This window comes from Zychaea mexicana (genome assembly GCF_025766255.1).
Source record: "Zychaea mexicana strain RSA 1403 chromosome Unknown BDB00scaffold_5, whole genome shotgun sequence".
Lineage (NCBI taxonomy): Eukaryota > Fungi > Mucoromycota > Mucoromycetes > Mucorales > Lichtheimiaceae > Zychaea > Zychaea mexicana.
The window spans coordinates 118,184-146,008 of record NW_026516668.1 but is presented as its reverse complement, the minus strand read 5'-3'; the positions used below and the strand labels follow the sequence as shown (position 1 = coordinate 146,008).

The 27,825-nt window shown below is 42.5% G+C and overlaps 9 protein-coding genes across 9 annotated transcripts; 4 read left to right on the top strand and 5 right to left on the bottom strand.

Annotated features, from left to right (window-relative positions):
• BDB00DRAFT_944364 (beta-lactamase superfamily domain-containing protein) lies at nucleotides 1-2,085 on the bottom strand (the record flags this gene model as incomplete). The annotated part of the gene is made up of 2 exons (XM_053129491.1): nucleotides 1-786; nucleotides 2,071-2,085. The coding sequence occupies 2 exons, from the start codon at nucleotides 2,083-2,085 to the stop codon at nucleotides 1-3; spliced, it is 801 nt and encodes a 266-aa protein (XP_052984580.1).
• A 2,897-nt stretch (nucleotides 2,086-4,982) lies between these two features.
• BDB00DRAFT_944363 (beta-lactamase superfamily domain-containing protein) lies at nucleotides 4,983-5,876 on the top strand (the record flags this gene model as incomplete). The annotated part of the gene is made up of 1 exon (XM_053129490.1): nucleotides 4,983-5,876. Exon 1 carries the CDS (start codon nucleotides 5,076-5,078, stop codon nucleotides 5,874-5,876), a length of 801 nt encoding a protein of 266 aa, XP_052984579.1. The 5' UTR covers nucleotides 4,983-5,075.
• A 1,370-nt stretch (nucleotides 5,877-7,246) lies between these two features.
• BDB00DRAFT_799794 (uncharacterized protein) lies at nucleotides 7,247-7,893 on the bottom strand. Its single transcript, XM_053121725.1, has 2 exons — nucleotides 7,750-7,893; nucleotides 7,247-7,650 (listed from the first exon to the last, which is right to left on the bottom strand). Exons 1-2 carry the CDS (start codon nucleotides 7,785-7,787, stop codon nucleotides 7,479-7,481), a joined length of 210 nt encoding a protein of 69 aa, XP_052984578.1. The 5' UTR covers nucleotides 7,788-7,893; the 3' UTR covers nucleotides 7,247-7,478.
• Nucleotides 7,894-7,944: 51 nt separating this feature from the next.
• BDB00DRAFT_799791 (C2H2 type zinc-finger-domain-containing protein) lies at nucleotides 7,945-9,806 on the top strand. The gene is made up of 5 exons (XM_053121724.1): nucleotides 7,945-8,159; nucleotides 8,254-8,320; nucleotides 8,408-8,939; nucleotides 9,058-9,312; nucleotides 9,453-9,806. The coding sequence occupies exons 1-5, from the start codon at nucleotides 7,982-7,984 to the stop codon at nucleotides 9,696-9,698; spliced, it is 1,278 nt and encodes a 425-aa protein (XP_052984577.1). The 5' UTR covers nucleotides 7,945-7,981; the 3' UTR covers nucleotides 9,699-9,806.
• Nucleotides 9,807-11,228: 1,422 nt separating this feature from the next.
• BDB00DRAFT_910693 (aspartic peptidase domain-containing protein) lies at nucleotides 11,229-13,024 on the top strand (the record flags this gene model as incomplete). Its single annotated transcript, XM_053128660.1, has 4 exons — nucleotides 11,229-11,607; nucleotides 11,704-12,093; nucleotides 12,175-12,249; nucleotides 12,366-13,024. 4 exons carry the CDS (start codon nucleotides 11,229-11,231, stop codon nucleotides 12,857-12,859), a joined length of 1,338 nt encoding a protein of 445 aa, XP_052984576.1. The 3' UTR covers nucleotides 12,860-13,024.
• Nucleotides 13,025-13,357: 333 nt separating this feature from the next.
• On the bottom strand, nucleotides 13,358-15,219 carry BDB00DRAFT_881229 (ras family-domain-containing protein; the record flags this gene model as incomplete). Its single annotated transcript, XM_053128066.1, has 6 exons — nucleotides 13,358-13,491; nucleotides 13,609-13,864; nucleotides 13,966-14,117; nucleotides 14,208-14,291; nucleotides 14,438-14,515; nucleotides 15,210-15,219. 6 exons carry the CDS (start codon nucleotides 15,217-15,219, stop codon nucleotides 13,358-13,360), a joined length of 714 nt encoding a protein of 237 aa, XP_052984575.1.
• A 331-nt stretch (nucleotides 15,220-15,550) lies between these two features.
• Nucleotides 15,551-18,111, top strand: BDB00DRAFT_935535 (uncharacterized protein). The gene is made up of 2 exons (XM_053129194.1): nucleotides 15,551-15,887; nucleotides 15,998-18,111. The coding sequence occupies exons 1-2, from the start codon at nucleotides 15,659-15,661 to the stop codon at nucleotides 17,962-17,964; spliced, it is 2,196 nt and encodes a 731-aa protein (XP_052984574.1). The 5' UTR covers nucleotides 15,551-15,658; the 3' UTR covers nucleotides 17,965-18,111.
• A 2,181-nt stretch (nucleotides 18,112-20,292) lies between these two features.
• On the bottom strand, nucleotides 20,293-21,985 carry BDB00DRAFT_867470 (monosaccharide transporter; the record flags this gene model as incomplete). The annotated part of the gene is made up of 3 exons (XM_053126343.1): nucleotides 20,293-21,396; nucleotides 21,483-21,687; nucleotides 21,777-21,985. The coding sequence occupies 3 exons, from the start codon at nucleotides 21,983-21,985 to the stop codon at nucleotides 20,293-20,295; spliced, it is 1,518 nt and encodes a 505-aa protein (XP_052984573.1).
• Nucleotides 21,986-23,910: 1,925 nt separating this feature from the next.
• Nucleotides 23,911-27,744, bottom strand: BDB00DRAFT_799781 (uncharacterized protein). The gene is made up of 8 exons (XM_053121723.1): nucleotides 26,638-27,744; nucleotides 26,167-26,538; nucleotides 25,909-26,070; nucleotides 25,736-25,838; nucleotides 25,562-25,664; nucleotides 25,108-25,474; nucleotides 24,926-25,039; nucleotides 23,911-24,845 (listed from the first exon to the last, which is right to left on the bottom strand). The coding sequence occupies exons 1-8, from the start codon at nucleotides 27,688-27,690 to the stop codon at nucleotides 24,345-24,347; spliced, it is 2,775 nt and encodes a 924-aa protein (XP_052984572.1). The 5' UTR covers nucleotides 27,691-27,744; the 3' UTR covers nucleotides 23,911-24,344.
• Nucleotides 27,745-27,825: the final 81 nt, after the last annotated feature.

Genomic DNA, 27,825 nt, shown 5'->3' with positions numbered 1-27,825 from the left:
TTAAATAACCCGCTTTGGCTGACCGGGAGTGAGCCAGCAGACCTTGTCCATGATGCCTTCTTTCTCAAAGATCTTGTGCAGCTCGCCGCTGTGTTCTGTGAAATGCTTCCACGATTCGAAATGGATCGGCACCATGATATCAGCATCGAGTTCGCGTACAAGTTTGGCGGCATCTTTTCCACCCATCGTGATTTCAAGAGGTCCCTCGACGCCAGGGAAGTCGGGCACAGTTGCTAAACCAAGGTGAACGATAGCGACGGATACATGGTACTTGTCACGAATAGAAACCAGTTCATCCAAATAGACAGTATCACCAGAAATGTATATCACGTTCGGCTTGCCATCGGTAGTGCCAAAGTTGGGAGACTCCAGGATGAAACCTGTGCATTCGCCGCCAGGTAGATGCTGGCAGGGTGTACCGGTTACTGTGAACGACTTGCCACCAATGTTCAGCGACAACTGTTCCCAGGGTCGGATACCTTGGACACCGGGTCTGGGCTGCAGGTTTTTGGCGCCATCCATGGTAGTAATCACCTTACGACCGTCCAAAAGCTGGCGACCAGAATCGTCAAGGTTGTCCACATGGTCTTCATGGCTTAAAAGAACGGCATCGATAGGCGGAAGCTCATTGAGCTTCAAGGCAGGTCCTTCTGTGTTCTTGAGGACAATAATACCGAGGTCGTAGTCAGCAGGAGCGTCGTTAAAAGCCGGATCAGTCAGAAGAGTGACGCCATCAATTTCAAGAAGGGCGGTGGCGGTCCCGATATGGGTCATGGTTAGTTGACTCTTGAAACTGGGCATATTGTTTTTTGATAGGTAGTACAAGTATGGGAGCAGACGCGCTGGTGTTGATACAATTATGCAAATTGAAGCAAAACAATAATCGTTAGAAAAAGAATTTTGAGAATATAGGCAGCTTCCACCAAGGTCTCGATAATAGATACTTACAAAAACAATATTTGCTTTAGTTTTCGTTTGTTTGTTTTTTGCTTGTTTGCGATATCAAGAACAAATACTCGACCCTTTTTATGTGTTTCTGACTTATACTTATCAACATGCCGCAAGGGTAGATTACTAAAGATTACTAAGCGATTGGTAAGTATCTTTAAGCATTTCGGGATTTCAAAGCGCCGTTTTGCATTGATATGTTTTACTCTCTTTCTTTCTGTAAGTTGATGCTAAGTTTCTCAAGATGGAAAAGACGGAATCGACTATTGAGTAAGCTGGAAGATCGTATGAAAAGCACGGAGTCATTAGGATGATGCTCAACAATTCAGGGCCCTATCGAATTTAGCTCAGTTTCTTGCTACCCAAAGATTTACCAATCATGAACATTGTAAAATTAGATACCATTACTGGATTGACACAGTAATGAAGTGTAAGTAAAGAGGACTTGAAGTCAGGAGCTCATATAGCATACTAAACTTACGTTGTATTTGCTGTCCTCCTACTAGTATCGTTAACGGACAGTCATGTACACATAGGATAGGAGAGGTACTACGAGGAAAGCACGAACCAGACAGGATTGCTGCACATCTAGTATATAACTTTGCTAGCTAGTGTCAACGAAAATAGTATTGGATCAAGGTGTATGCTACCGGAAATTGCAATAAAGAAAGGATGGCCGCTCACTACTACTTACGCATCTAACGTGTGCACTCCATAATGACAGTAACAATAAAAACCATTTGGTGGTTTACTTGACCACCACAGTTTTTCAATCTAGAAATCCTTTCCTTTTAAGTCCCTCGTCTTTTGATGGAACATCATCCGTGTTTTGCAATCCATTTGTTGTGCACCGACGATATGGTTGTTTGTTAGTTTTGAGAAAAAAAAATTAGGTCAATCTAAAATTTGAACAGGTCTCCTGCCAGGTAATCACAAAAGCAAAGATAAGCGAGCGGCCGCATTATAAACCATCGTATGGAATTCATTAACTATAAGACAACCATTCTAACGCAGTAAAAAGTATAGAAAAAAGGCGCGATTTGCTAACAGCACAACTATCACTATCAATTTCATTGCTTGATACATGGTGAGCCTCATCAAAAATAAATAGCGACACGATACTTGGACATTTGTCATATTGGCGAAACACACTTGTGAATATATTGATGTATGAAGAAGGACACTGATTGTCGATGACGACACTGTGGCTCATGACCAAAGAAAAAGGGTGATCTATTACGACCTGTCAAGATGCTGCAGATCTCTATTGTGATGAGTCGTCCAAACTCGCGGCGCTAAAATCGATTTGGTTCACCTCAAGGTCAAGAATTTGGGCGATCGAAGGAATATTTCAAGATTACGGCGAAGCAACAGGAATTGTATCATCCTACTACCTCTGCTATTTGTCAACTGGAAAATCTGGAGGTCCACTTCTGTCCTGGTTTGACAGGATCTCTACTAGTACAGATCAGCTTTCTGATAGAAGCTGTAAAATTAATCATTCGTATATTCTTGCGCATCTACAGTTGTACCCCGGTTTTTGCAACCGAGGGTTTTCCGATTTTTTTTTGCAAAAAGTGAGGATTTGCAAGTGACGGGGTAAACAATTCTGCTTCAAATAGACACTGGATAAGTCATCCTATTAACACTAGCCCATTGTTTATCTGTCAGAGATTATGTACGATACGTTCTGTGGAAACATTCATACAGCTCTAAATGTTACTACTTGCATATATAAGACCGTTCTTTTATTAAGCTGTCTAGTGGTTTGATAATTATTAGCTCTTTTAAGCATGACAAAATCGTTCCACAAGTTCACCTCTAAGCAAGAGGATCGAACCTACGACGAGCACTTGAGCGGGCGGTGGACGAAAGCGCTGATTCGCCTCTTCCAGGGCCAACGTCGAAGGAAAAACAGGTTGCAATTGCAGGAGTTTTGAGCTTTTTGGATAATATCGATGACTGCGACTTAAAGAAGTCTTTGCGTAGGATTCAAGAGAGTCTCAGGCAGCAATCATTCTCCCGACAATCATCCCTTGATGACTTCTTCGATGTATGTAGTTGAAAGCTCATTTGAGCAAACATTTTATTTCTATATCTATATGTAGTGTGTTCACTTTTTCTTATATCTTCTTCATTTCTTTTGTTGATTCAACCCAATCAGTGCTATATATGTGTCCCGATTCTACTGGCTCAACTACCAAGTAATAATTTATATTCGACAATAAATACATCTTCATATTTACATATTTATCTTGCAGTAACCGTATCATTTTATTCCTCATAATCCGCAACAGATGCTTCTTTCAGTTGATATTGCAAAAATTGAAGCTGTTTTTACCCCGATAACGTGCAAATCGTATAAACTCATTTGCAAGTTGCAAATTTGCGAAACTACTAAGTTTTTTTTGGATTTTTCAAAAAAAGTTGCAGATATACGAGGAATTGCAAACCCGGGGGTTGCAAAAACCGGGGTACAACTGTATACAATGTTAAAGTGAACCTTTTTTCATGCTCTCCTACAGATTATTGTATGGGTAGTTATTACTTTTTTAGATTCGCATAATTATCTCATGAGTATCCTCCTCTACCTTTTTCTTTCTATTACCCCGAGTTGTAAGAACTCATCATATGCTTTATTAGCTTCATTTATAAGCATGTAATATCCTATGCATCGCGACATTGCGCTGTAAAAAAAGCTCGGGTTAATAAGACCATGCTAGTAGATGTGGAAATACACGAGGATAGAAATGCAGCTGAAATCCCCGAAATGCTTACTCAGTGCTTACTCAGTGCTTACTCAGTGCTTACCCAATGCTTACCAATTGCTTAGTAATCTCGTAAACTACCAAGCTGAGCATGTAGTTGCTGAGGGGATCCAAAAAAACATGGAAGAAAAATGGAATATATGTTCCTAACAAACATAGAACCAGCGAAAACAAAGAAAACAATGTCTTCTAAGTGTTTATTACTAATCTATTATTGTAGATCTCTTATTTTTTCCGGATTTTTTTTGTGGATAACGGATCAATATTATTGCTACGTTTCAAATTGCATTGATGTAATAGCTCGTTTAATAGCGCCATTACTCGTGCATTCACACTCGTACTACTAAGAGAATCATCTCAAGCTTCGAGAGTTAACTGACGATGACCTGGACAAAGTCTGCTGGCTCAATCCTGGTCAGCTTAAGCGAGTTTAAGCGAGTTACATAAAGGAAGCTAGCTAGTACCGTATACATTACAACTGAATAATTATTAGACAGTTCAAGAAGTATTCACTTCTTTTTCATAATGTACTGGATTTAAAGAGCCATTTTTATCATGCTAAAAGTTTAGTATGCAACAGTCTTCGTTTTAAATTTTGTAAGAGGCTCGGCAACATATAGCTTGTTATAGGAGAAGCGTAAAAGTTATGCAATTGCTACAGTTTTGACATGTACAATATCATGATTGATTGTCACTTTTATGATTTCACGCCATATTTTTGATAAGGTATTAAACATAGCATATAAACCGGTATTGAAAGCAACCGCATGGATGATATTAGAAAATTTAAAATTGTAAGCAGCGATTTGTTTCTCACGATACAATATAAGATAAAGTTTAGACAATGCTTAACACATTTAGTAACTGTGAATCCTGTTTGAAGCCGGTAGCTCGGAGTCGCGCATCGAGCGCGGTGTACTTAGAAGTAGTTTCCATGCCATATCATTGCAGGTGCGCTTAATCCAACTGACCTACATACGGGCTGCTAACGGATCACGAATCTTTAGCTCTATGTAGAAAATGTAGCATTTAAAACTATTACCAAATTCACACTTGAACTGATCGGTGACCTTGGCTTATGGAAATTGTTGATGGAAACGCGGGAGGACAAAATAAATCAAAGCCAGAGCGCTTACTAATTTAATGTGCTGTTGTTTTGAACAAACTCTATAAAAGAATGTTTGTTCCTAACAAAGAAAAAAAGCAACAAACAAAAAGCGGGAAAATCCTTTTGTAAGTGTCTTTTACCTTTTTTTCGTTCGGATTAATGCTAATAAACATCATTTGATTAACTGATCACTAGAAAACAACTGCATCTCTTCTCTGCTTCTATTCATCAGCTATACGCAACTGACAACCATGCCCAGCTTCAAGAGTCAACTAACCATGACCCATATTGGGACCGCCACCACCCTTCTTGAAATTGACGGCGTCACTCTTCTGACTGATCCGGCTTTTAACGACGCTCCTGCTGACTACGACCTCGGTATTATTGTCCTCAAGAACACAAAAGGACCTGCCTTGAAGCTCAATGAGCTTCCGCCTTTCGATGCCGTTCTTTTAAGCCATGAAGACCATGTGGACAACCTTGACGATTCTGGTCGCCAGCTTTTAGACGGTCGTAAGGTGATTACTACCATGGATGGCGCCAAAAACCTGCAGCCCAGACCCGGTGTCCAAGGTATCCGACCCTGGGAACAGTTGTCGCTGAACATTGGTGGCAAGTCGTTCACAGTAACCGGTACACCCTGCCAGCATCTACCTGGCGGCGAATGCACAGGTTTCATCCTGGAGTCTCCCAACTTTGGCACTACCGATGGAAAGCCGAACGTGATATACATTTCTGGTGATACTGTCTATTTGGATGAACTGGTTTCTATTCGTGACAAGTACCATGTATCCGTCGCTATCGTTCACCTTGGTTTAGCAACTGTGCCCGACTTCCCTGGCGTCGAGGGACCTCTTGAAATCACGATGGGTGGAAAAGATGCCGCCAAACTTGTACGCGAACTCGATGCGGATATCATAGTGCCGATCCATTTCGAATCGTGGAAGCATTTCACAGAGCACAGCGGCGAGCTGCACAAGATCTTTGAGAAAGAAGGCATCATGGACAAGGTCTGCTGGCTCACTCCCGGTCAGCCAAAGCGGGTTATCTAAAAAAATGTACTTATTGATTTAGACATATTGTCTATAGCCTATAGCTTAAGCAACTTTGTAATTATGCATTTGTTTGTCAATATAATGGATTATTGTTGTGCTATGTGTATGTCGTAATATTGTTTCTACCTCAAAAAGTTCTGGCTCTTCTCAGTATTTTATGTATGTTCGAATGCACATTATCTGAGCAAACGTCTTTGCGCAGCAAGATTTTAACTTTGTTTGCCCTACATGTGTAATATGATTGCTTACGCATTACCCGTAATAATAGAACCAACTGTACACCATTTAACGAAGATGGTCCCTGCCTTAAGTATTTGCGTGGATAAAACGACTTAGCATTTTATATGTGTTCAATCAATTTCTCTATTAGACACTGCGTCCGGTTGGTCTTATTACTCGCGGCAGATAGTGAGAGTAGATTGAGTTGGAAACTCACACGGGGAAAAGGTCATGGGAAAACAGCTTCTTGTTACAACTCTCTGTGGTTTATATGCTAACTGTTATCAATACCGAAAACTTTGGTGTTTTTGTAAGGATATAAATAAAAGGAGGCTTCTTTTGCGCATCAACTCTTATCATTTTGCAATGCATCAACCATTCATAGCCCTTTCACACATTCAACGATATAGCCACAGCACTGACAATAAGCAGCAAATAAATGAGTCATAAGCATTTACCAAAGCTTATTCATTCCCGCTGACTGCGCAGTCTACTTTTTGTTTCCGTTACAAGCATTAAGCTGCTCAATAAACGAAACAAACAGAAGATAAAGAAAGTATTTTAATCAATCTCTTACTTATTTTGCAATACTTCTACAAATTGATTTGATCTGCAGATGACACTAGACTAGATAGTTAACGTTTAATTCTCTAGAGTCATTAAACATATACAGGCTCATATCGTGAATAATACAAAGTCCCAAGACAGTTGGTCAAATCATTGCAGACAGATTGGCATTGTAATTACAAGAACCAGGCGTTATGTACACCTCTTGTTTTGCATAAAGGAATATGTTGCACACCTTGTTGCTTTTTATCAGTCCTCATTATTCTCTCTCACCTTTATTCTTGCACTGTAATACTGTCACTACAAGACTCACGTGCGCGCCACTTATCCTTTTCTTCTGTAGCCTACTACTCAAGCGGAAAAACATAACGAGTGAACCAGCAGTTTATCAAGTTCGCAGCCATGATCAAAAAGTCAGACTTTTTCTTCTACTCGCGACATGGCTCTACAATTTCGAGTTAATTATCAAATCAGTGGAACCCTGTCTTCTACCTGTGATGCTTTGTTCCTTACCAGCATTACTAAGAAGGCATAATGTTAGCTATTCTCCTCTCTTCTGATAGATATATATCCACCTCGCGGTCAGCAGCAACATTTTGTGGCCATGTATGCTTTTTTAGTGTTATTACAGTAAATGTTGCTATTGTAGTTATACAAAGACGATCATCCGCCTTTCTTATTTCTCTACTTATAAAGTCTTAGCACTGGATATCAAACACCATAACTTTAAATCGCATGTAATCGCATAACTCCCTCTTCATTTTAAGGTTCCACACATAGACAAGAAGTGACAGTGTACATGATTTTATTCTTCTAGTTCTCAGCAACATCAGCATTTTGGTGATCGCGTCGTTCAACAATACGTTGGTTTCGTCGTTTAACTAATTCGAACAAGGTCTTGCCATTCTGTGCTCTTGGATTATCGCGTTCGTTTGTAAAGTAAGCAAGGGTTCCGACCGTGAAGGAAAACAATATATCGCCCGACCTGGGAGGTGTTATTGTGTGTGTGTTTAGATACATATAGAACAATAAATGACCTCGACATTGTCGACGTACACATTCTCGTTGTCATTTTGTTTTTTACCTTGAGATAAGATACTGGTATCGTACTGGTGCTGTCATTATTATGCAACAGGAACAAAAGCTGGTTGGGCTTGGAACAGAGAACGAAAGTATCAAGAGTGGTGGGTGTGACCGGTTATAACCGCAGAGCACAAGCAATAACTCAGCTGTGCATAAGAAAGCTATTTTTTTTTTTTTTTTCGGGAACTGCCTAATTCTTTTTTCTGCCAAAAACACACACACAAACATACAAAATGGAGGCTTTAAAACCTAGCTCTGGCCTGTATACCTGTTTAGCTTGTCAGGTCGCATTCGAATCGGCTGAAGGACAACGAACACACTATCGATCTGACTGGCACCGCTATAACCTAAAACGTAAAGTGGCTGATCTGCCACCTGTAAGCAAAGATCAATTCGAGCGAAAAGCAGAAGGTACTCCTTTAAACTGTTTTACTTTATATTGCTGGAATGGCAAACGTTTCAGGAGCCTTCGAACTAACTTTTCTCGTTGCCTTAAATTATCAAGTTGTCAAGGAATCTGAAAAGGTCGAAGTCAAGACAGAACCATTCAAGGGTCACTGTGGAGCATGCAAGTATGTTTCAACCTTTACTTTCTTTCGAGGAGAAATCATTGTTATCGGATCGACCAAAATGTTAACTGTTCCATACTTGAATTATAGGAAAACGTTTGGCACGAAGAATTCATACGACAGCCACATTCGTTCCAAAAAGCACAAGGAAGCAGAAGCCAAGCAAGCTGCCCGACAGGAAAGGACGACACCAGTAGTTATTAATAACAACGAAATTGACGAAACCGCAGCAACAAAAACAGCAGTCGAAACGACGACAAGCGCTACCCCAAAAGATCAACAACCAAAAGAACAGCAGCAACAATCCAAAATAGAAATGACATTCACCGAAGAAACAACAGAAGAAGAAATCCTTGCCAAGATTGATGAGAAGATCAAGGCGTCGCGCCGATTAGAAGAAACCGAGTGTCTTTTCTGCAACCACACATCTGAGTCGTTTGAGGATAACATGTCCCATATGACCCTCATACACAGTTTCTTCATCCCCGATATCGAGTACTTGGAGGATATCAAAGGCCTCATCAAATACCTCGGTGAAAAGGTCAGTGTTGGTAACACTTGTCTGTACTGCAATGGAAAGGGTCGTGAATATCGATCTTTGGAAGCCGTACGAGCGCACATGGTAAAGTTTTATTTTTGACCTTTTATGCTTCGCTTTTAACAGCAACAATCCGTTACTGTCATTTTTGTATCTTAAAGATGTGTGGATGATTATTAACTTTGAATTTTTTTTCCTATAGATAAGCAAAGGTCATTGCATGATTGCATACGATGCGGAGGAAGATGCTATGGAACTTGTGGACTTTTACGACTTCTCGTCATCCTATGGTGAACTTGCCAGTGGCGAAGATGTTGATGCGGATACTGAATTATCAAACCTGGCCCAGGGCATGCATTTAGCTGACGATGATATGTCACTGGTTCTACCAAACGGCAGTGTCGTGGGTCACCGCAGTCTTAAGCGTTATTACGATCAAAAGTTCAAGCCAGAAGACGTGAGTTTTTAAATTTTTTTCTTCTTCTCGGGCTATATGGAAGAGACATATATGTGCGGTTTCAATATTGCCAAAGGGGTACAACGGGCATAAAGAAACAAGGTATACTAAACTACTGGTTCGTAATTGTGTATATGTAGTCGAGAGATTCAGTGCTTATCAACAAGCTTATTGGCCAATACTCGGATATGCAAGGCTACCAAACACCCCGTGCTGGCTCTTCCTCATTCCGCACTGGTGGTCGTATGATGATCACGGATGGAAAAAGTAGACATGTACGACATACGGAGGCATTCAAGGATGTACGGGTACATCAGGAGTATCAGACACGGGTTGGCATACAATCGAACAAATTACAAAAGTATTTCAGAATCCAAATCCTATAAAAAGTGTATTTTTTCTCTCTATATACATACTTTGCTTTTATATATATACATGTAATATGATCTTAATATCCTCTGCGTTTATGCGTGTATTGTTTTGCGTGACACGAGTGTTTATTTATGTCGTGTTGTTTGTGTACCTGGTGGCAAGGGATATCAAGGCAAAGGATAAGGTTCAGGGCATTAAGCATGGAAAAAATGGAGGGAGTTTTATTTTACATGCGTTGGGAAATGCGGACATTGACTAGCTGGGTGCATAGATGGGATGCCTGAGCTTGGGTGATGACGAGAGCAAGACAGACGGAAAGAGGGGTTATGGTGAACTTGGAGCAATGCTGATGATAACGAGTGGAGAAGAGGGGAAAGCCTATTATGTTCCTTATCGGAGCGAAAGAGAGAGAGGGCTTTTACTAGGATAATTATTGGTAATGGTAGAGCTTGTTAACTTCCAAGGTGTGCAGAAAAGTGGCGTAAGTTGGGGAATTTGAAGTTACTTCACTCGTATGTTACCGAAAACATTTCTCATCAGCCCCCACCCCGCCGATTAAGAAGAGCGGGGCATAAAGCAAAATGAGAAAAGAAAATACGCCACTTTTTTACAGTTAAGTTTAACGAATACATATCAAAGAAGGGAGAGAGAGAGCGAGAGCGAGAGAGAAAAGGCTAAGTCAAACTATATAAAAGTACATGCATTCTCAAAGAAAGGCTGTTAACCTGATCCACAGATCTAGTCAAGCCCGAGCGCGACGAGCGCTTGATAAGCTCCCCAAATATATATATATATATATAAACATAGGAACTATTACTACTACTGATTGACCTTGTAAACTCGTATGTACACTTGCTACATACAAGCTAATATATACTGACATTATCTATCATCATGTTCACCGAGCATAAATAAGAGCGGTTCGGATATTAACAGATGCACTATGTAGCAGCATCTGCTACCAGCTAGAGGGTAAAAATAACGAGCATACATATACTCATAGGGGTAGAAAGGATTCTCTATTAGTCGTTCTCGCGCCGTGCTATGCAATGCCTGGCTCGTTGTCGTATGTATCACACTGTATGTGATGTATTGAGTTTCTTTTGGAAAATGAGAAATAGGGGCGAGAAAAGCGATCTCTTTTATATATACGCTACATACACACATAACAACGAGTACAAAAACTAGCATAACTTCTCCTTGAATTCGAGATTCCTCCATAGGGGAGCCACACACACATTCACACAAAGTGGTACGCTATATAAATGACGTTAGTACTAGATCTTCTTTAAACGTTTGTTCTTTTTCATTTTTGTAAGCACCGTTTGTGTACATCTCCTTTTTGCTTTGGACGCCTTATTTCCTTTCTGTTTTCCCTCTTCTTTCCTCTTTTTCCGGGCTCGTTGCTGTTGCTGTGCATACATAAAAGAACCATACTAATTTAGCGTAATATATACCCCACGCATACTGTCTCCCCTTTCTTCCTCTTCTTTTCTAATCTACTACTACTACTACTTTATTCATTTACCTCTTTATTGCTAAACATGAAGCTGACTACGGCTATTTCGGTACTGTTAGCGAGTACAGCATTATTCAGCAGCGGCAGCGAAGCATTGCCTGCACCAAACAACAGTGGCAAAAAGATCGTCGTACCATTACACACGAACGCACACTTTCGACCCAATCCGTCCGTTTCCGTTCGTAAAGCACACTTTCGATACTCAAAATTTTTGGATGCGCCCGATAAAGCCAGCAAAGCTCCATTCGCTAGCAAAATCAGTGTCGGCAATGGCAAACAAGTTGGTGACATCGCATTGAAGGATATCCAGAATGATGTCCAATATGTGGCAACCGTTGAAGTCGGTACTCCTCCTCAAAAACTTGATTTGAACCCTGATACTGGATCGGCCGATCTTTGGTTGAGTAAGTTTTTTCTATCTTTTTTGTAGTAAATAAAGATGCATATTGTATGTACATAATACATAAGAATTTTCTAATATGTCGCCACTGTATGATCAGTTTCTACCTTGTGCAAAAAATGTGATGACTATAATACGAAATTCGACCCCAAGAAATCTACTACGTATAAAGGTCCTGTCGGTGAAGAGTCTACAAGCACTAAAAAAGAATGGAACATACGATATGGTGACGGATCCACAGCAGGCGGTTACGTGGGCTACGATGTCGTCAATTTAGGCGGCCTCCCCATCGAAAATCAAGCGATTGAGCTGGCCACACATGAGACACAAATGGACAACGTTGTTCATGGTATCATGGGTCTTGCCTTTCCTCAATTATGCACCGTTGACGGCATAAAAACTCCTTTAGAAAATCTTCAAGAACAAGGTCTTATTAAAGACACGATCTTTAGTTTCTGGCTTGGCAAATACCAACATGGCGGTGGCGGTGGTAAGTGATGCTTCCTCATCTTTTTTTAATCGCTCCTATGTAGTATTACTCGTTCTTGGCACTAAAGATACCATGTCGCAGAACTCATTTTCGGTGGCTATAATAAAGCTCGCTTTGAAGGCAAACTGACACAAGTTCCTGTTCGGAATATCCAAGGTAACAAAAAACACGGGTTAACATGCATTGCCTCCCTACCCTCACTACTACTACTACTACTACTACTATCGCTACTAGTATCTGAGCTCAGCCAATTCTAACTTTACTATTGCTAGGTTACTGGGGCATTACGGTCAACCACGGTCGCGTTGGCAATCAATTGATTCCCTGGAGAGGCGTCCAAAGCACTCTATCGAACGATAAGGTTGAGGGCAGTGGCAGAATCGTAGACAATCTTATACCCAACGTTGTACCCCTATTGCCTGCTATTCTCGATACTGGCACTACATTGATGATTTTCCCTCCCGGCTTGGCCGAGTTGGTGGCTTCACATTATGATGCAACACCTCAAGAAGATGGCACGTACATAATCAACTGCGACCTCAACAACCTTCCAGAATTCACATTGAATATCGGCGGCTCCGACTTTACGGTGCCATCGGAGTCCATGATCTATTACAGTTTCGGCAACGGAACGTGTATTGCGGGTTTCGCAAAGGCGAATTTCCCTTTTGCTATCCTCGGCGACGTGTTCTTAAAGAACGTATACAGTGTATTCGACTTTGGATCCCAGCCATCGGTCTACTTGGCGAAAGCAACACCAGCCTAAGCAGGCCAATAGAAAAAACCTACTACGCATATACCAGTTTTGTGTTTTGTCCTTCTTTGTGTTTTTCTCAAGAGAGTAATACTTTTCTATAATATATTCCATTCTCCATTTGATTCCATCACCCCTCTACAGTAGCACTTCTTCTAGTTAATATGTTGGCTGTAAATAGCCTTAATATGATTATAATATTAAAAAGAGAGAGAGAGATTTATCGACATTTGTTGCCTCCATCTCTTTATCCTTTTCTCGGCCTACTTGGCTTGTGGGAGAATGAGAAGAGAGAGTCTGGAGGTGAAAAATTATACAAAATTTTATGCGATATGGGAGGACAATAAGGTGTCATTGGGACCAAGAAAAGGAAGAAGGAAAGAAAGAAAGAAAGGGGATCTTTTTCGGGGGTTGAGGGGTTGGAGAGGGAGACAGAAAGAAGGAGAAGAAGGGCAAGAGTTGAGAAGAAATAATGATGATGGAAGGGAAGGTGGGTATAAAATAATGATACTAGCAAGCACAGTTTCCAGACGACCTTTGCTCAGCAGCAGGCTGCATCAAGTCAATGTTGCCGTGAGCACCTCGTGCGCCACGGCCATCGGGTCTGCTGGCAGAGAAGAGATACTCCGATGGGATTTTCTTGGCTAAAATACACCCCATTAGCCCTTCGCTCTCTCGCTCTGTCCTTCCCACTTTGTTTGTCATGCAAACATTGAAGAAAAGAAGGTTCCCTGTCAAAACAATAAGAAAAGGGCCCTTACCGATCTCAGTGAAGATAGCATCCACGTTTTTGCTGGTCTTTGCACTCGTCTCCTTGAACAGAAGGCCAGCTTCATCTGCATAAGCCTGTGCATCTTCTTCCGATACCTGTCGCTCGTTATCCTCGGTGCTGCTGCTGTCGTCTTCGGCGCCACCTTCGGCAAGATCCAGCTTGTTGCCTACCAAAGCAATCACAATGCCAGAGTTGGCTTGTCTTTGCAGCTCTTTGGCCCACGACTTTGCCTTATCCAGTGTCGACTAAGGCGAATAAAGTGGTTCTTTTTAATTAACTCTCTTCTCCACCCCTTCCCCTGATCTCTCTTTCCAATCCACTCAAACATATTAGTGACAAGACTTACAGCCTTTGTGATATCATAGACAATGATAGCAGCCTGTGCGTTACGATAATACATTGGTGCGAGCGAGTGGAATCGTTCTTGACCAGCTGTATCCCAGATTTCAAACTTGATGGATCGGTCGTCGAGATGGCATTTCTGCGTCAAAAATGCAGCTAAGTTTTTAAAAAACCCATGTGAATAAGAATGAGCAGCTTTTGAATTTTTTATACAAGGCATTCTAACTAGCAAATTAGCGTGCTTACCGCCAATAGTAGGCTCGCGGTTTTCAACGTATTCACGATTCACAAATCGCATAACAAGCGAGGATTTACCAACACCTGATTCACCTATTTAACATGGAAAGGAGAAGTAGGCGGGGAGCCAAAAAAAAAAAGGTGCGTGGCATAAGTAAATACAACAGTGATTAGTTGGGAAAAAAAAAGAAGCAACAGAATGTGAGTGTACTAGGCTCATCTCAAGATATACAACCCACCTAATAGTACAAGTTTGACTTGAGTTGCTTTGCCAGTAGGAGAAACAATGGGTCGTTGAGCACCCGATGCTGATTCTGCTTCAGACATGACGAATTGTAGTTTTTGTTTTTTCTAAAAAACGAAATTAAGTGTGAAAAAAAAGGGAAGAGAGAGAAAGAGAGGCACTCGCTATAACCTAAAGCCCCCCGCTCTCTCTCTCACTCTCTCTATCTTTTGCTCGCAGCACCAGCATGGCCTGGGCGGGGGTTTGCAAGACCACGAGTTCAGTGTGCTTAGCCAATCATATTTGCTCCCACACTCACAGTAGAATCCGGCTTGCTTGGAGCCAGCTTTGTCTTCTCCTCGCGTGTACACCATCTTGTGTACAAACAGCTTGGACCTAGCACGGACAGAACACTGTTAGTATAGCAGTTTGGGTCGATGAATAGTAGACTGGTCTATCGCTGAAAGACGGATAGTAAGAGTGAGAAAAAGCGCGCTAATTAGAGTGCATGATCTCATCAATAACATCACCATCGTTCATCAGCAGTTGCAAGAAAAACGTGGAACGCCTAGAATTGCTTCCAAAAACGGTGGCTATGTAGAACGATAAAGTTCTTCTTCTGTATCTCAGTACAACTGCGTCATAGGATGTCTTGTTGGTGCTACTGTCACTCTTGTCTCTTCAAAACATTTCTTGGAGCAACTTCTCCCGCGATGATTCACATCACACATCAACGCCCGTATTATACTAGTTTGTCGGCATATCAATGCCTGTTCTCCTAAGAATACCATCATTCATCGCAGTAGCCATGTTTCTGTATTACTCACAACAGCAAAAAACTTGACGACGACGACGGCTTAGTTATCAAATATCGAAATGGCCGCGTAATTATCATTGAAAAAGGATAAAATGAACACTACGTTCAAGATAAATTCGAACAATAGGATCAATAGACAGCCTTTTTTAACCATTTTCTGGCATGATGGGCACAACATGCGTATGCCTACATACAGCTAAAGTGATACCACACCATAATGATAAGCCTAATTTGTCTCGTTAATGTTTTGTATGCAATTTGAGAATGTGTGTCTTCAGCCCCCACTCGCTCCCTCCCTCTCCTTCGTATCAGCGCGATTTCATGCCCGCTCGTGGTGCTTTTTTTTTTTGCGCTTCGTTTCTTTGAGAACCAAACCCTACCTTTTTACCTCTTTTATAACGGTGCATATACAAAAAAACAATGTCGCAGAACTCTCGAATATTCAAAGCAACCTACTCTGGCGTGCCGGTATATGAGATGTTGTGCAAAGGCGTAGCCGTGATGCGACGGCGGTCCGATGCTTACTTGAATGCCACCCAAATCTTAAAAGTGGCCGACTTCGATAAACCACAGCGAACACGCATTTTGGAACGTGAAGTCCAAATCGGCAAGCACGAAAAAGTACAGGGCGGCTACGGCAAATACCAAGGTAAATAATCTGTTGTTACCAGCTGTCATACTAGTCATTATGATTTTGCTCGTTTTGAAGGTGCTTTTTAACATAGTGCTCGTTTATTTAATGTACACGCACCAATATAGGCACTTGGGTTCCATTTGAACGAGGTGTCGCATTAGCGCAGCAGTACCAAGTGGATCAGCTATTACAACCTATTTTCGACTATGTCAAAGGCGACGAAAGTCCACCCGTGGCACCCAAGCACGTTACAGCCGCGTCAACTCGTCCACGAAGAGCACGCGAACCACGACGGAAACGAGTCAAGCATGAAGAAGAAATAGAAGTTTCCGAGGCCGAAAATTCATCACAGTATAGCGAAATACACGAGAGCGACACTTCAATGTTAATAGACGGTGGCGCTGCTGCTGCTGCTGCCGGCGGCTCACGCACACCTTCGCCTTTGTTTCGATCCACCAGCGACGTTGCGGACGGACACCTGCTCCCACCTCCCATGACGTATCACCATCACCATCAGCAAAACCATCGACCCAGCAAACGTGCTAAACGGACCAACAACAGTGCGCGTGATCAGGACGACGAAGAAACAGAAGACGAAGAACCAGGTCACAAAGCGAGCTCATCGTATGCCCAAAAACTTTTACATAACTTTATATCCGGCAGCACAGAAGTTCCGCCCATCCTGCAACACCCTCCACGCGACTTGGACGTAAATGTGATAATCGACGATGAAGGACACACGAGCTTGCACTGGGCGGCTGCCATGGGCCAATTACAGACAGTCAAAGTGCTGATTCACCTAAAGGCCGATGTATACCGTGTCAATTTCAAAGGCCAGACCGCACTTATGCGCAGCGTATTGTTCACCAATAACTTTGACCGCAAAACGTTCCACCACATGCTCGACATGCTGCAAAAAACCATCTTTAATATCGACAAAAAGGACCAGACCGTGTTTCACCACGTTGCATCGACAGCCAGCTGGAAAGGCAAAGTGCATGCGTCACGTTATTATATGGAGTGCTTGATTGATAAACTGGGCTCCAACCGATCCGAATTGATATCCATCCTGAACGTACAAGACGTGTATGGTGACACAGCATTGACAATTGCAGCAAGGATAGGCAACAAGAAGCTTGTTCGATTATTAATCGATGCAGGCGCGAGTACTGAGATTGCGAACGAAGAAGGCATGACTGCACAAGACTATCTGACTGAATTCGAACGATCCGGTCGATTTTCACAAGACGTATTAGGCGTAGGCGGCGGTGGAGGAGTAGGTGCTGTTGGACCAGGAGGGGTGGCTGGAGCAGCAGGAGGAGTGGCCGGTTTATCAGCGTCAGCATCATCCACACTCGCGATAAGTGCCAGCGAACAAGCAGCACGTGCACGGTTACGGCAGAAAATCGAAACCATGTTCAAACAAATCCTGGCCAATGATCGTTCAGTACCGACAGCATCACAATTATTTGACGGATTTGCAGGAAGTTATGAGCGGGACTTAACACAAAAAGAGCAGGCGCTCAAGGAAAAGCGGGTTGATCTGGAATTGACGCGCAAGCGGTTGGCAGAAACACGGCGCATTTTGGACCAAATTCGGCTTAACCCAGGATTGTTGGACGAGGCAGAAGGTGCAGCAAAGGAACTCGAAACGCGGTTACGAAAATTGATGCATTATGCACAAAAGGAGAAACTGTCACAATTGATCGAAAAGAATGATGACGAGCAATTAAGACAACAACAAGAACGGCTACCACAACAAAGCTCAGATAATGTCAATGATGACAAGAATGTTAAAAAGGAAGGAAAGGAAGAACAACAACAACAACAACAACAAGATGGCGATGTAAAGAAGGACAAGGTTAGCGAAGATGCGTTAGCAAAAAGCACACAAGAGCTTGAAGAGAAACTGTCGTCACTGCAAAAGAATCGGCGAAAACTGGTGGATGAAATCATACAACTGAAAACACAAACACCAGGAAAACGATACCAAGAGTACAAGCGCTTGATATCCATGTGCTGCAACGTAGCTTACGAGAATGTGGATATGATGCTGTCTCCACTCTTGGCTTCGTTTAATGAAAGTGGATAAGAGGTTTATGGTTTGGTTGTCTTTGTTATCGCTTACATCCTTTCTCATTCCTTGCCTGCTTGTTGGGATCTCCCTTTTGCATGAATATACATTTTTTATGTTTTCTTTTATACAAACAAGAATGTCTTTATTCTACCAGCAATTACGATGTGATACTGAGCAAAGTAGCATGTTTTAAATAAGTTATCACCACAGTTATCACTGATTAATTTCCTTAATTTAATAAGTTGCTGACGACGTCTTGTGGCCATTTGATTGAGACAACGCAAGGAGGCAGTATTGCCGAACTTTTCCTTCTAGTTTCATACACGCCGTTCGCAACGAGGCGCAACGAATAGAGCGTGATCGTTGTTTCTTATCAAGAAGCATATCCGAGTTATTACTCAATATAGAATTCTACCTGCAAACTGTGAGCCGAGAACAGCAACATCTGCATGCGAGAAACATTATTATCAAGCCATCAGCCAAGGACGCACTTCGTCTCGACAATACCTTTTGCTTTATCGGTGATCGCTTCTGTAAATGATGCTTTTAAATCAAGTACTTTCGCCGTTTGCTCGACTCACATACTTTTTCCACTTTTTTCGGCTGTCCTTGTCAGTTCCTAGGTCGATCTTAATTCAGGGGCGAACTTCGTGCCTATTACTCCATGTGTAACACAACTCATCATGCTGCTCTGCACAAGCTTTTTCTTCGAGCACCTGTGTGCCATAATCTGGGATGCCAGTAGAACCACCAATTGAGATGTCCCCAGAATACACTTGATGTGAACAATAAAAGTCATCATAGTATCTACATAGCTAGAACTTAATTAAATGTATCATTTGCCATTTGCAGCATATAATTGTATGTCAGGATAGCTTTTCAAACATGAGATCCCTCCCCGCTAGAGCAAGTCCAGGGGACTTACTCTAAATCACCAATTTCCGCTAAATTTAACAGAAAATAATAGCTAGTTGACATTCCAGCGGACTCGCCAAAAGATTAAAGGATAGCCATTGTCGGACACATGTCTATCAAAGTTGACAGACTTTGATAGACTCCGCTAAAGATTTTTAATAGCTAGTCCGCTGTAAAAATTAAAGAATAATTGGGGAAAATTTAGCGAGTCCGCTGGACTTCCTCTTACATCAACATTCCTTTCAATATAGAAGCCTGGCGCTCTAACCTCTCAAAGCTAAATTAGAGGAGGTTAACATTTACTCTATTGTACTAATTGATCTATAAAATGCGTTATATAACTTACTAATGCGTTTAGATAGCATAGATGTTTGCGAACCGTTATTTGCACTGCTTCAACCCATTGAACGTCAAGAATGGAGCATAGATCAAACCTAGTAACATATTTGTTACAGTAGCCCTGGAAGTTAACATTACTATGAGATTCTATATTTATATTCTTTTTTGCGGTGCCATGATGATTCTGATTGTGGATGACATTCGCCTCCTGAGTTTCACCGAGATCTCTTACAAGTTGAGAAGTTACATCATTTTTTTAATATTAAATCCAGGTTCAAATTTAGTAACCAAAGCATCTAAATTTATTGTATAACCTGGAGATTGTTGTTTAAAATAGCATTCAAAAGATTAAAAATATAAAGTCACGGCCTTCTAGTTATATATTTGCTTTGATGGATCTCTACAATAAAAGGCCAATTGTGAAACGGGCTGCTTCCCGTCAATGATTTGACATCATTGGCTTAGTTATCTGCAATCTCATCACTTCTTAGGCACTACGTACGATACAAAGAGGGGGTTTCAAGAATATATTTTCGATAGTAGTAGTTAAACGAAATCTTGCTATTATGTAATTAGACAACATGTCTTAATATGAAGATATCGATTGTAGTGTATGTATACCCGAATGCTAGTATAAAACTGCTGCAACGAGCCTCCGAGCCGTAGGGATTGACACATAGCAAAGCGGAGGGGCTCAAGACCAGGATGCGATTGCGATCAGGCTCGTTGATATAGTAATAGTAGAAACAAGAACACAGACAGCATCAATAGTTACAGCTCACGTCAAGAAACGTCAGGTTTATATACGAAAAGAAAGTGATTTAATTATGGTACAGAAAATTACACATTTTGATATGTAAACATGTTTGCTACTAGATAAATTCAGGGCAAATGAGGTAAAGACAAAAAAAAAGTGCGGACCGATGAGAAATAACGTAGCAAATATAGGAAAAAAGTGGAGGAATAAGTGAAAAAAGCAAATACGGAAGACGATGTGAATATATAAATGTTTGGAAGAAAGGGGAATGGAGTAGAAATTAAGGGATTAAGAAGATAGAATATGATTTTCTATATATATATTAGAAAATCTTATTTCTTCTTGTTCAAGTATTGCTGAATGTCAAGATCGTACCAGCCGAGCGAACGACCAATGTCTTCAATAGATTTCCGCTTCGTCTCGGGGACGTAGAAGAACATGAAGACGGATGATGCAGCAGCAATACCAGTGAAGATCAAAAAGACATAAGGACCACATGCGCTTTGCAATGCAGGGAAAACAAGACCAATAATGAAGTTGCAGAGCCAGTTGATGACCAAGGCAGCGGACGAAGCGGCACCAACAGCATAAGTAGGGTAAACTTCGGCGGTGATCAAGAAGGGGATGGTACCAAGACCGACAGCGAATGAAGACACGAACAACATGACGCAAACAACCTGAAGAGCGGAGACTTCGAAGCGAAGGGCAATGGTCATGATGGCGGCAAACAAGCACATGCCCATCGAAGAGAACAAGAGTAAGAACTTGCGACCCAGTCTATCGACAAGCAAAAGGCCGATAATGGTAACGACGACGTTGAGACCAGCTACGCCAACAGTGACGTAGGGAGCATCACCGTCGAACGAGGTAGCGAAAATGTTGGTCGAGTAGTACATAATGGCGTTGATACCGTTAAGCTGGGAAGAAGCGTGGACGATACACATCTTGAGAGTAAGCCAAGCAAGTACCGGAATACGTATGACTTGGAAGAATGACAGGTTGGTATCGACCGAGCCACTGTTAGCGTTGCTGGATGCCTTCTCGTTGTCGTAGGCAGAATCCTTGTCGCCTTCGGCAAGAGCCTTCTTGGTGTCTTCGTTGTGGCTGGTGGAGACACCGAGGATCATATCGGCAAATTCTTCTTCAATATCACCGTTACGGAGACGCAAAAGTTCGGCACGGGCTTCGTCGATACGGCCTCGAGAGATAAGCCATCTGGGAGAGCGGGGACAAAAGGGCAACAAAGCCATTTGAACGATGGCAGGAGCGACAGTGATGACGGTGGCAACACGCCAGCCGACAGAAGAGCGCAAACCAAGACCAATGGCTTGAATAAGCAAGATACCGAAAGTCATGAACAGCTGAAGGAAACAACCAAGAGCACCGCGCGTTGGTGGGGGTGCGACTTCGGCAATATACATACTGATAACGACAGTCTGGATAACGAGTTGCGATGGAGGAGGTATCAGTAAATACAGAAGGTGGCTAGTAGTAGCAATTTGGTGTTATGTACAGTACATACCATAAAACCGGAACCGGCACCAACGAAAATTCTTCCAACTGCAAACTGACCACTGGTGGTCGAGGTAGAAAGCAAGGCAGCACCGATAAAGAAAGTAGTGTTCATCATAAGCATAGAGTCACGACGACCAAATCGTTCAGCCAATGGACCAGAAGCCAAGGCACCGAGCAAACCACCGACAGCAAACATACCAGTTGCGACACCCCTAGAAAATTTGACGATAGTTTTCCAAAGTTGTCATTAACGCTACTAGCTCTTGGAAGTATATGTTTAATAGTTGAGGATGAAGCTTACCAAATCCAATCGCCCATAGGAATACATTTAGGAATTGAGCTGCCTTCAAAGTAAGTCACTTCACCAACAGGCACATCAGGGCAGTTCTTGACATAGTCGCCAGGGATGTTGAGGGAACTCGTGTTGATACCATTGCTGAAGGCACCAACACTGGCAATAACGACACAGAAAACGACAAAAGGCCGCAGACCAGCTGTTCTGGAATCCATTTTTCTTTTGGCCTGATGAGTAAAAAAGAAAAAGAAGAGAAAGAGCAGGTAAAAAGTCGCGGTCGAGTAGGTCCTCGTTATTTTAATTCGGACAAACTACCTAGCTGCCTGGTGTTCGAAACATACGAATCGGAGCGTTCGGCCCAACTAGTGCGGATTTATCTTTTTTGTCATTCAGCTTCAGCAAATGAGAATGACATCGAGAGTTGCCAGAAGAAGGGGTGTAGGGACCCTGAATATTTTTTTTGGCAGATGGATTTCCATGGCGTCACTATAATGGAAGCTGCAGAAGAGATAAGACGAATTTGTCATCGTATACACATACCAACTTTCTATAATAGCTTAGTATAGCAGTGGAATTGATACATGTAGTTTTAAGATGGTATTGCATTTGACGTGGCAAACTTTACTAGTATGCCATTGTTTACAAAGGGCTTGACACGAAGGTCGTGGCCGAAAGTCGAGGGTCTTGCTATTTCATCGGCATTCACAGATGTGCAGCTGACGACATATAGCAGCGACTATCAACAATGAAGCTGTTACCACTTTCTGATTTCTTCTCACGATACCGAACTTGACAGCAGTACGACCTGCTTTCTGAATATCGTTCAAGACGATCAAACATGAGATGTAAAGCTTAACGGCACGTAGCACAGTCCAAATCCGCGCGCAAGGTCCAGGAGAGAATAATGATGTGCACAATTTCCCGCATCTTTCAAGGAAAACGGTATGCGGTATGTGGCGGGACGTCGCAATGATCCGGAGCGATCCGCCCTTCAAAAAAGCAATAGGGTTGTTTTTGAATATATGTGCCCTTATTCAATACTATCAACTTTGAGGTTGGATAACGACACATGAAAGTAATATGTGTGGGGGCAACTACTCCATGGTGGCTACCATTTCTTGCCCTTGCTTTAAAAAAAGTGGGGCCCCGAAGTACCCAACACCCATGATTATGGACTCCATCCGCCCAAGTCTTTTTTTTTTTTTACTTCTGGTATTTGAGTAACCGTAAATATCTGATTTCCCGACCCAACGTGCTCGCCTATTTCCCGCCGGGTCCCGCGTCCCCTCGCACGGATGACTGGGACGTTGCTGAACGACGGTATTGTCAGATCCTGGAATCTCAAAATTAACAGTAAAATTAAGCTTCAAACTTACAATAATGCAACGGTGGGGTTGACAACCAACGAAGAATCTCCCCACACCCCTTTGATATTCAATTGTGGTCAGTTTTAAAGAAAGCATAGAGCCTTATAGAGCTGACATCATATGTGTGTTACTTGAGATGCTATTAATGTCGTGCGTGCTACTCATCGTTTGTTATTTTTTAAACTGCCGCGCTTATTTTTTTCTTGGGGTGAAAAAGAGCATCATCGATCATTCGATCGAGTTGAGTTAAAATAAAAAAGGTGCTGCAAGGAAACGCTCAACGCCTGGTAATTTGGCGGTATGTCAAAACGTGGGTTTGTGTCGCCACTACCAATTGGCAAACTCCGGTCCGAAGCGACGACTCTTCAGTAGCCGACTGAGAGAATTGGTTCATGATAGGCTCAAGCGGATCTGCAGATGTTGTTTAGTCTATTCTCCTTGAGTGCCAAGTGGGGGCCCGGCCCGAAAGTCTTCGTGCTCAAAAAGATCCCCAACATCGACAAACAAATTATCTAGCAATTTCAGTATATATATATATATATTATGATGGACAACACTTCAATGTTCGACTGAATCATGATCTGACGTATAAACATTCAAAGCGCATAAGTCATCCATCGTCTAGTGTTATCAACAATTTGTGTATAAGCAGAATTGCTTTTTCAGAAAATTCATGAGCATCTGATAGATTTTTTAAGTGATACGCTTTGAGGTAACGTTGCTTTCTGCAGGATCGTAGCACTACGTATGAGTAGGATCGTGATAACAGTATGTACAGTAGCAGCATCCACCACTAGGCTCGTCCAAGCTCCTTTCGAGTGGCATAAAGTGAACTTCTTTATGTATGTTTAAGATATTATGTACTATTAAGTAGTTAAATATATAGATATGCTACTTGAGGAGGAATGATAAAAAACAGAAAATAAATGGGTATTGGTATTTTGTGGCAAAAGTAATAGTAGTAGTCTCGTGAATGGGTGGTTGTATGGAGGAAGAGAGTGAAGATTTGTAAGCGGATTATGCCGTGCGTGCACGAATTACTCAGTAGCACTCACTGATCATAGTTCAAAAGGATGTGACGATGGTAAGTTTGGTAAGGTTTAAGTAGTGATGGTGTTGATGTGGAACGATGACGTATAAAAATGATTTGATGAAGCAAGACATGGAGATACACAAAGAAAGAAAATAAGAAAGGAAAGGTTTGCCGCTATCGAACGTCTTGTGGAGGCACATTGATGGTTGTGCCACTGTTCTCGGTGTAATCGCACTCAACGTCGCCATCCGTGTCCATCCAATCAGGCCAGCCAGGAACCCGATTGATTATGACCTTGAGCACCTCCAACCATCCATCACGTTCCTTTGCTGAGTCGCAGAAAAAATCAACCGATTCTCCGTTTTTGAACGTGATCCGGAAACCATTCTTGACTGAATACGATACAAGCTCGTCCTCGGATGTTGTGGTGGTTGCGTTGCTGTTGATTGAACATCTATCACCTTGTTGAGAGGGGTGCGCATGGCTGACTGTAGTCGTGGTCCCAGTTGCTGTTGACGAGGAATCGTCAACTGTTCTAGGCGGAACGATAATGCGATGGTCGGCAGCAAGTGTAACGGCTTTGGACAGATCAATGATGATTCTAGGCGTCCGTTTAACGTCAGAGTATGAAAACAGTCGCCATCCTCGTAAACTGAAGTAGCGTCGTCTCCAAAACTGAAAATGTAGTCAGTTAGCTTCTTTTTGCTTTTATGTATGGCACTAAACGGCACACCTGTCTATAACAATATACATGCCTTGACATCTCCTCCTAGTTGTGACATGTATCCAGTCTGCCAGCATGTACGGGAATAACGTCGGACATTCAGTGCTTGCTCACAATCATACATGTTGACCGGTAGCTTTTCAATCTACGAATATCCAATAAAAAGATTAGAGATTTAGCTATTTGGTTCTTTCTTTCTTCTTTTTCTCCCACCTTGGAACCATCGTATGGGAGGAAAAACAATTTGACCGTGATTTTTCCAACAGCTTTTTCCGGAACACCACCACCAAGCCGACCCTTCTTGTGTGTCGGTATAATCCCTCCAAGACGAGCGTATTGGTACCAGCCGTTAATAAGTGCAAAAGAAGCCGTGCATAATTTGGATCGACATTGTGACTCGATGCTGTCAAGCGATACTCGTGTCTGCGCCAGTGATCCATCCATTCGGTTCACATATCGCAAGATACTGTCTGTTCTGGATCGTCTCCGGTTACCTAGCAGCTTGCGGAATTGATTACTTTTTGCTTTAGGTTGACCTGCAACCAACGTTATTGCAAATTCCGAGGATGGTTCGATATCACTATGTAAATTATGGCGTGTGTAAGTTCAGCCCTTCGCTTTGATAAAGAGAATGTGATTATCGTCGTGGAAATGGTTTGTTACTTGCATGTAAAAATCGTGATCAAATGAAATGTTGTGTTTCATGGTGTGAAATTCTGTGCTCTGCTCAGAATTCCCGTTACTGAGGACACATCGAATTTGTGGTGCATCTAATGATACCGTGCATACCAAAGTGTTATTCACTCATTCTAATTCAACTTATTCTGTCCACGACATGTACCTGAGTGGATAGGAAAATCTAGATTCTCCGCTGCGATAACACGGATGTACAACCTGCCCTTCTGTCCAGCGCTTGTAGCGGGTGGCAACAAATGTGTACCCTCCTGTGCGACAGAAACAAGCAAAGTATAAACATAACATCCGAAATTAGCTCATATAAAATGTTTACAGTACCTCAAAGGACTTAAATTCTCGCCATATCGGTTCCATAGGAATCGCTGAAGTTATGGATCCGTTCTCATGAACGCTCTGCTCCTCAATCCCGCCGTCGTCAAGCAGTGTTTTTGACGCATGGACAACAGTAGAGCTTTGTCGCGCCTTGTAGATTTTTTTGGCCTGAAGATAGATTGAAAACATGTAGAGTCACTTTTCTAAGTTTTCAATGCTGACCATGAAACTGACAAGTGCCGAGGATGAACATGAATCGCTTACCTTTTTTGACGTGATCTTATCGATTTCGTTCATAACCGACACTCCAAAATCAACGTCCTGACTTTTAGGGGTATCTGTCAGAGATCGTAATAAGATTGGCTCCTGCGTGGGGTTTGTGCTGATACTGCGTCTGCTGTTGCTCCTGCTGCTCCTGCTGCTGTTATCACCGCCACCATATTCAGAAGCACATCTTTCGTTACTACGTTCGTCCTCTCCTCCCTCTTCTCTTGTGTCCAAAGAAGATCCCGGGCCACGGTGGCTGACCAGAGCAGGCATGCTTTGGGTTTTTGTTGGCGTCGCTGCACGGTATTGGTTGGTCGCTTTGACTTTGAGAATGGCGTCCATGATTTGGCTTTCCACGGATTGAAAGGACTTGGCCGAGTTGATGGGTGGACCGGCATGAAAGTTTGGAATCTGGGTTGAGTTCCATGTCCCCTGAAAATGCTTCCGTTTTGCTAGTTGACTCAATACCTCGTCTCGGGATATGCGCTGTCCTTTCCGATGCTGCTGAGCTTCTTTCTTCGCTGCAGTGGTCTCCTTTACATCTTTTACATCGCGCTCGACTGTGGTTGGAATCGTCGAGGGGGTCGAGGAGCCACCGTCGATAATCTCGTGCTGGTGATGACTCTCTCTTTCTTGTTGCTCGTTAGCGCTGCCATCAGAGGCATCTTTACGAGATAGCAGTAGCGGCCCGCTACGAATATTATCATCATTATCGTCGCTAGTCTTATCAGCACTACTAATATCGTCATGGTCGTCGCGGCGATTATCATAATCATCGTTGCTGTTGTCGCTGCCATCGTTTTTTATATCACCACTATTCTCCTGTTGTTGCTCGTGCTCTTGCTCTTGTCTTTCCAAAGTACTGTTAATGGCATTATCGTCATCTTGGGTCGGCACTGGAGCTCCGGCAACGAAAAACACTTCTTCCTCGTCAAAATCATCGGTTGTATCATCCTCTGGATCGTCGTTATCATCATCCACGATATTCGAGCCGGACTCGGGTGTCGTTGACGGATCCGATATAATAATCTTATCAACGTCCCTTTTGAACGTAACCGTTTTCCGAGATGCTGATACCTTTGTTCTACATTCATCATAATCGTCGTCGTAGTCGCCGACGCCGCCTTCACCACTTGTCGTTGCGGACGATTTTGACACGTTGTTATGTATATTGTTGTTGTTACTGTTGTTATGGCTGAGCCGCAAAGGTAGTAGTGACGTTGACGGAGAAAGCGGGTGTCTCTTCCATTCATAACGACGATTGTGGTGGAATTGAGCAGAAGCGAGTTCAGGGAACAAGGACGTTTGGGCGGTTGCACGAATAGCGATTGAGGCCAGTTCGATATGTTTGGACGCAAAGGTTTTGCCGAGTTCGGAAGTCGGGATGGATCCGTTGAACCGTATCGTTGAGTCGGCACCGACGCGACTTGTGTTGTTGTTGTGGTTGTTGTTGCCGCTGCTGGCATTCATGTCGTTTTTGGAGTTGTCATTCGTGCTGTTTTGAATTGAATGTTCGACCATTCCTAGGCAAAAAGAAAGAACAACTGTAGTTTTATGAAAAACTAAAACAAAAAGGTCGGCACTTCAATTCCATATACTGTTTCGCTCGCGCTCTTTTTTGCAGGAACAAAAGAGACCCAAAAGGGGATATAGAAA

What these genes read in the sequence shown, in the direction of transcription:
- BDB00DRAFT_935535 (XM_053129194.1), top strand. Translation starts at nt 15,659, where the DNA reads ATGTCGCAGAACTCTCGAATATTCAAAGCAACCTACTCTGGCGTGCCG. An exon ending in CGGCTACGGCAAATACCAAG is followed by an intron (nt 15,888 to 15,997) that starts GTAAATAATCTG and finishes GCACCAATATAG; the next exon opens with GCACTTGGGTTCCATTTGAA.
- BDB00DRAFT_799791 (XM_053121724.1), top strand. Translation starts at nt 7,982, where the DNA reads ATGGAGGCTTTAAAACCTAGCTCTGGCCTGTATACCTGTTTAGCTTGT. An exon ending in ATTCGAGCGAAAAGCAGAAG is followed by an intron (nt 8,160 to 8,253) that starts GTACTCCTTTAA and finishes TAAATTATCAAG; the next exon opens with TTGTCAAGGAATCTGAAAAG. An exon ending in GGTCACTGTGGAGCATGCAA is followed by an intron (nt 8,321 to 8,407) that starts GTATGTTTCAAC and finishes CTTGAATTATAG; the next exon opens with GAAAACGTTTGGCACGAAGA.
- BDB00DRAFT_799794 (XM_053121725.1), bottom strand. Translation starts at nt 7,787, where the DNA reads ATGACAGCACCAGTACGATACCAGTATCTTATCTCAAG. An exon ending in TACCAGTATCTTATCTCAAG is followed by an intron (nt 7,651 to 7,749) that starts GTAAAAAACAAA and finishes AACACCTCCCAG; the next exon opens with GTCGGGCGATATATTGTTTT.
- BDB00DRAFT_799781 (XM_053121723.1), bottom strand. Translation starts at nt 27,690, where the DNA reads ATGGTCGAACATTCAATTCAAAACAGCACGAATGACAACTCCAAAAAC. An exon ending in AGCGCATATCCCGAGACGAG is followed by an intron (nt 26,539 to 26,637) that starts GTATTGAGTCAA and finishes AACTCGGCCAAG; the next exon opens with TCCTTTCAATCCGTGGAAAG. An exon ending in GAGAATTTAAGTCCTTTGAG is followed by an intron (nt 25,839 to 25,908) that starts GTACTGTAAACA and finishes TCTGTCGCACAG; the next exon opens with GAGGGTACACATTTGTTGCC.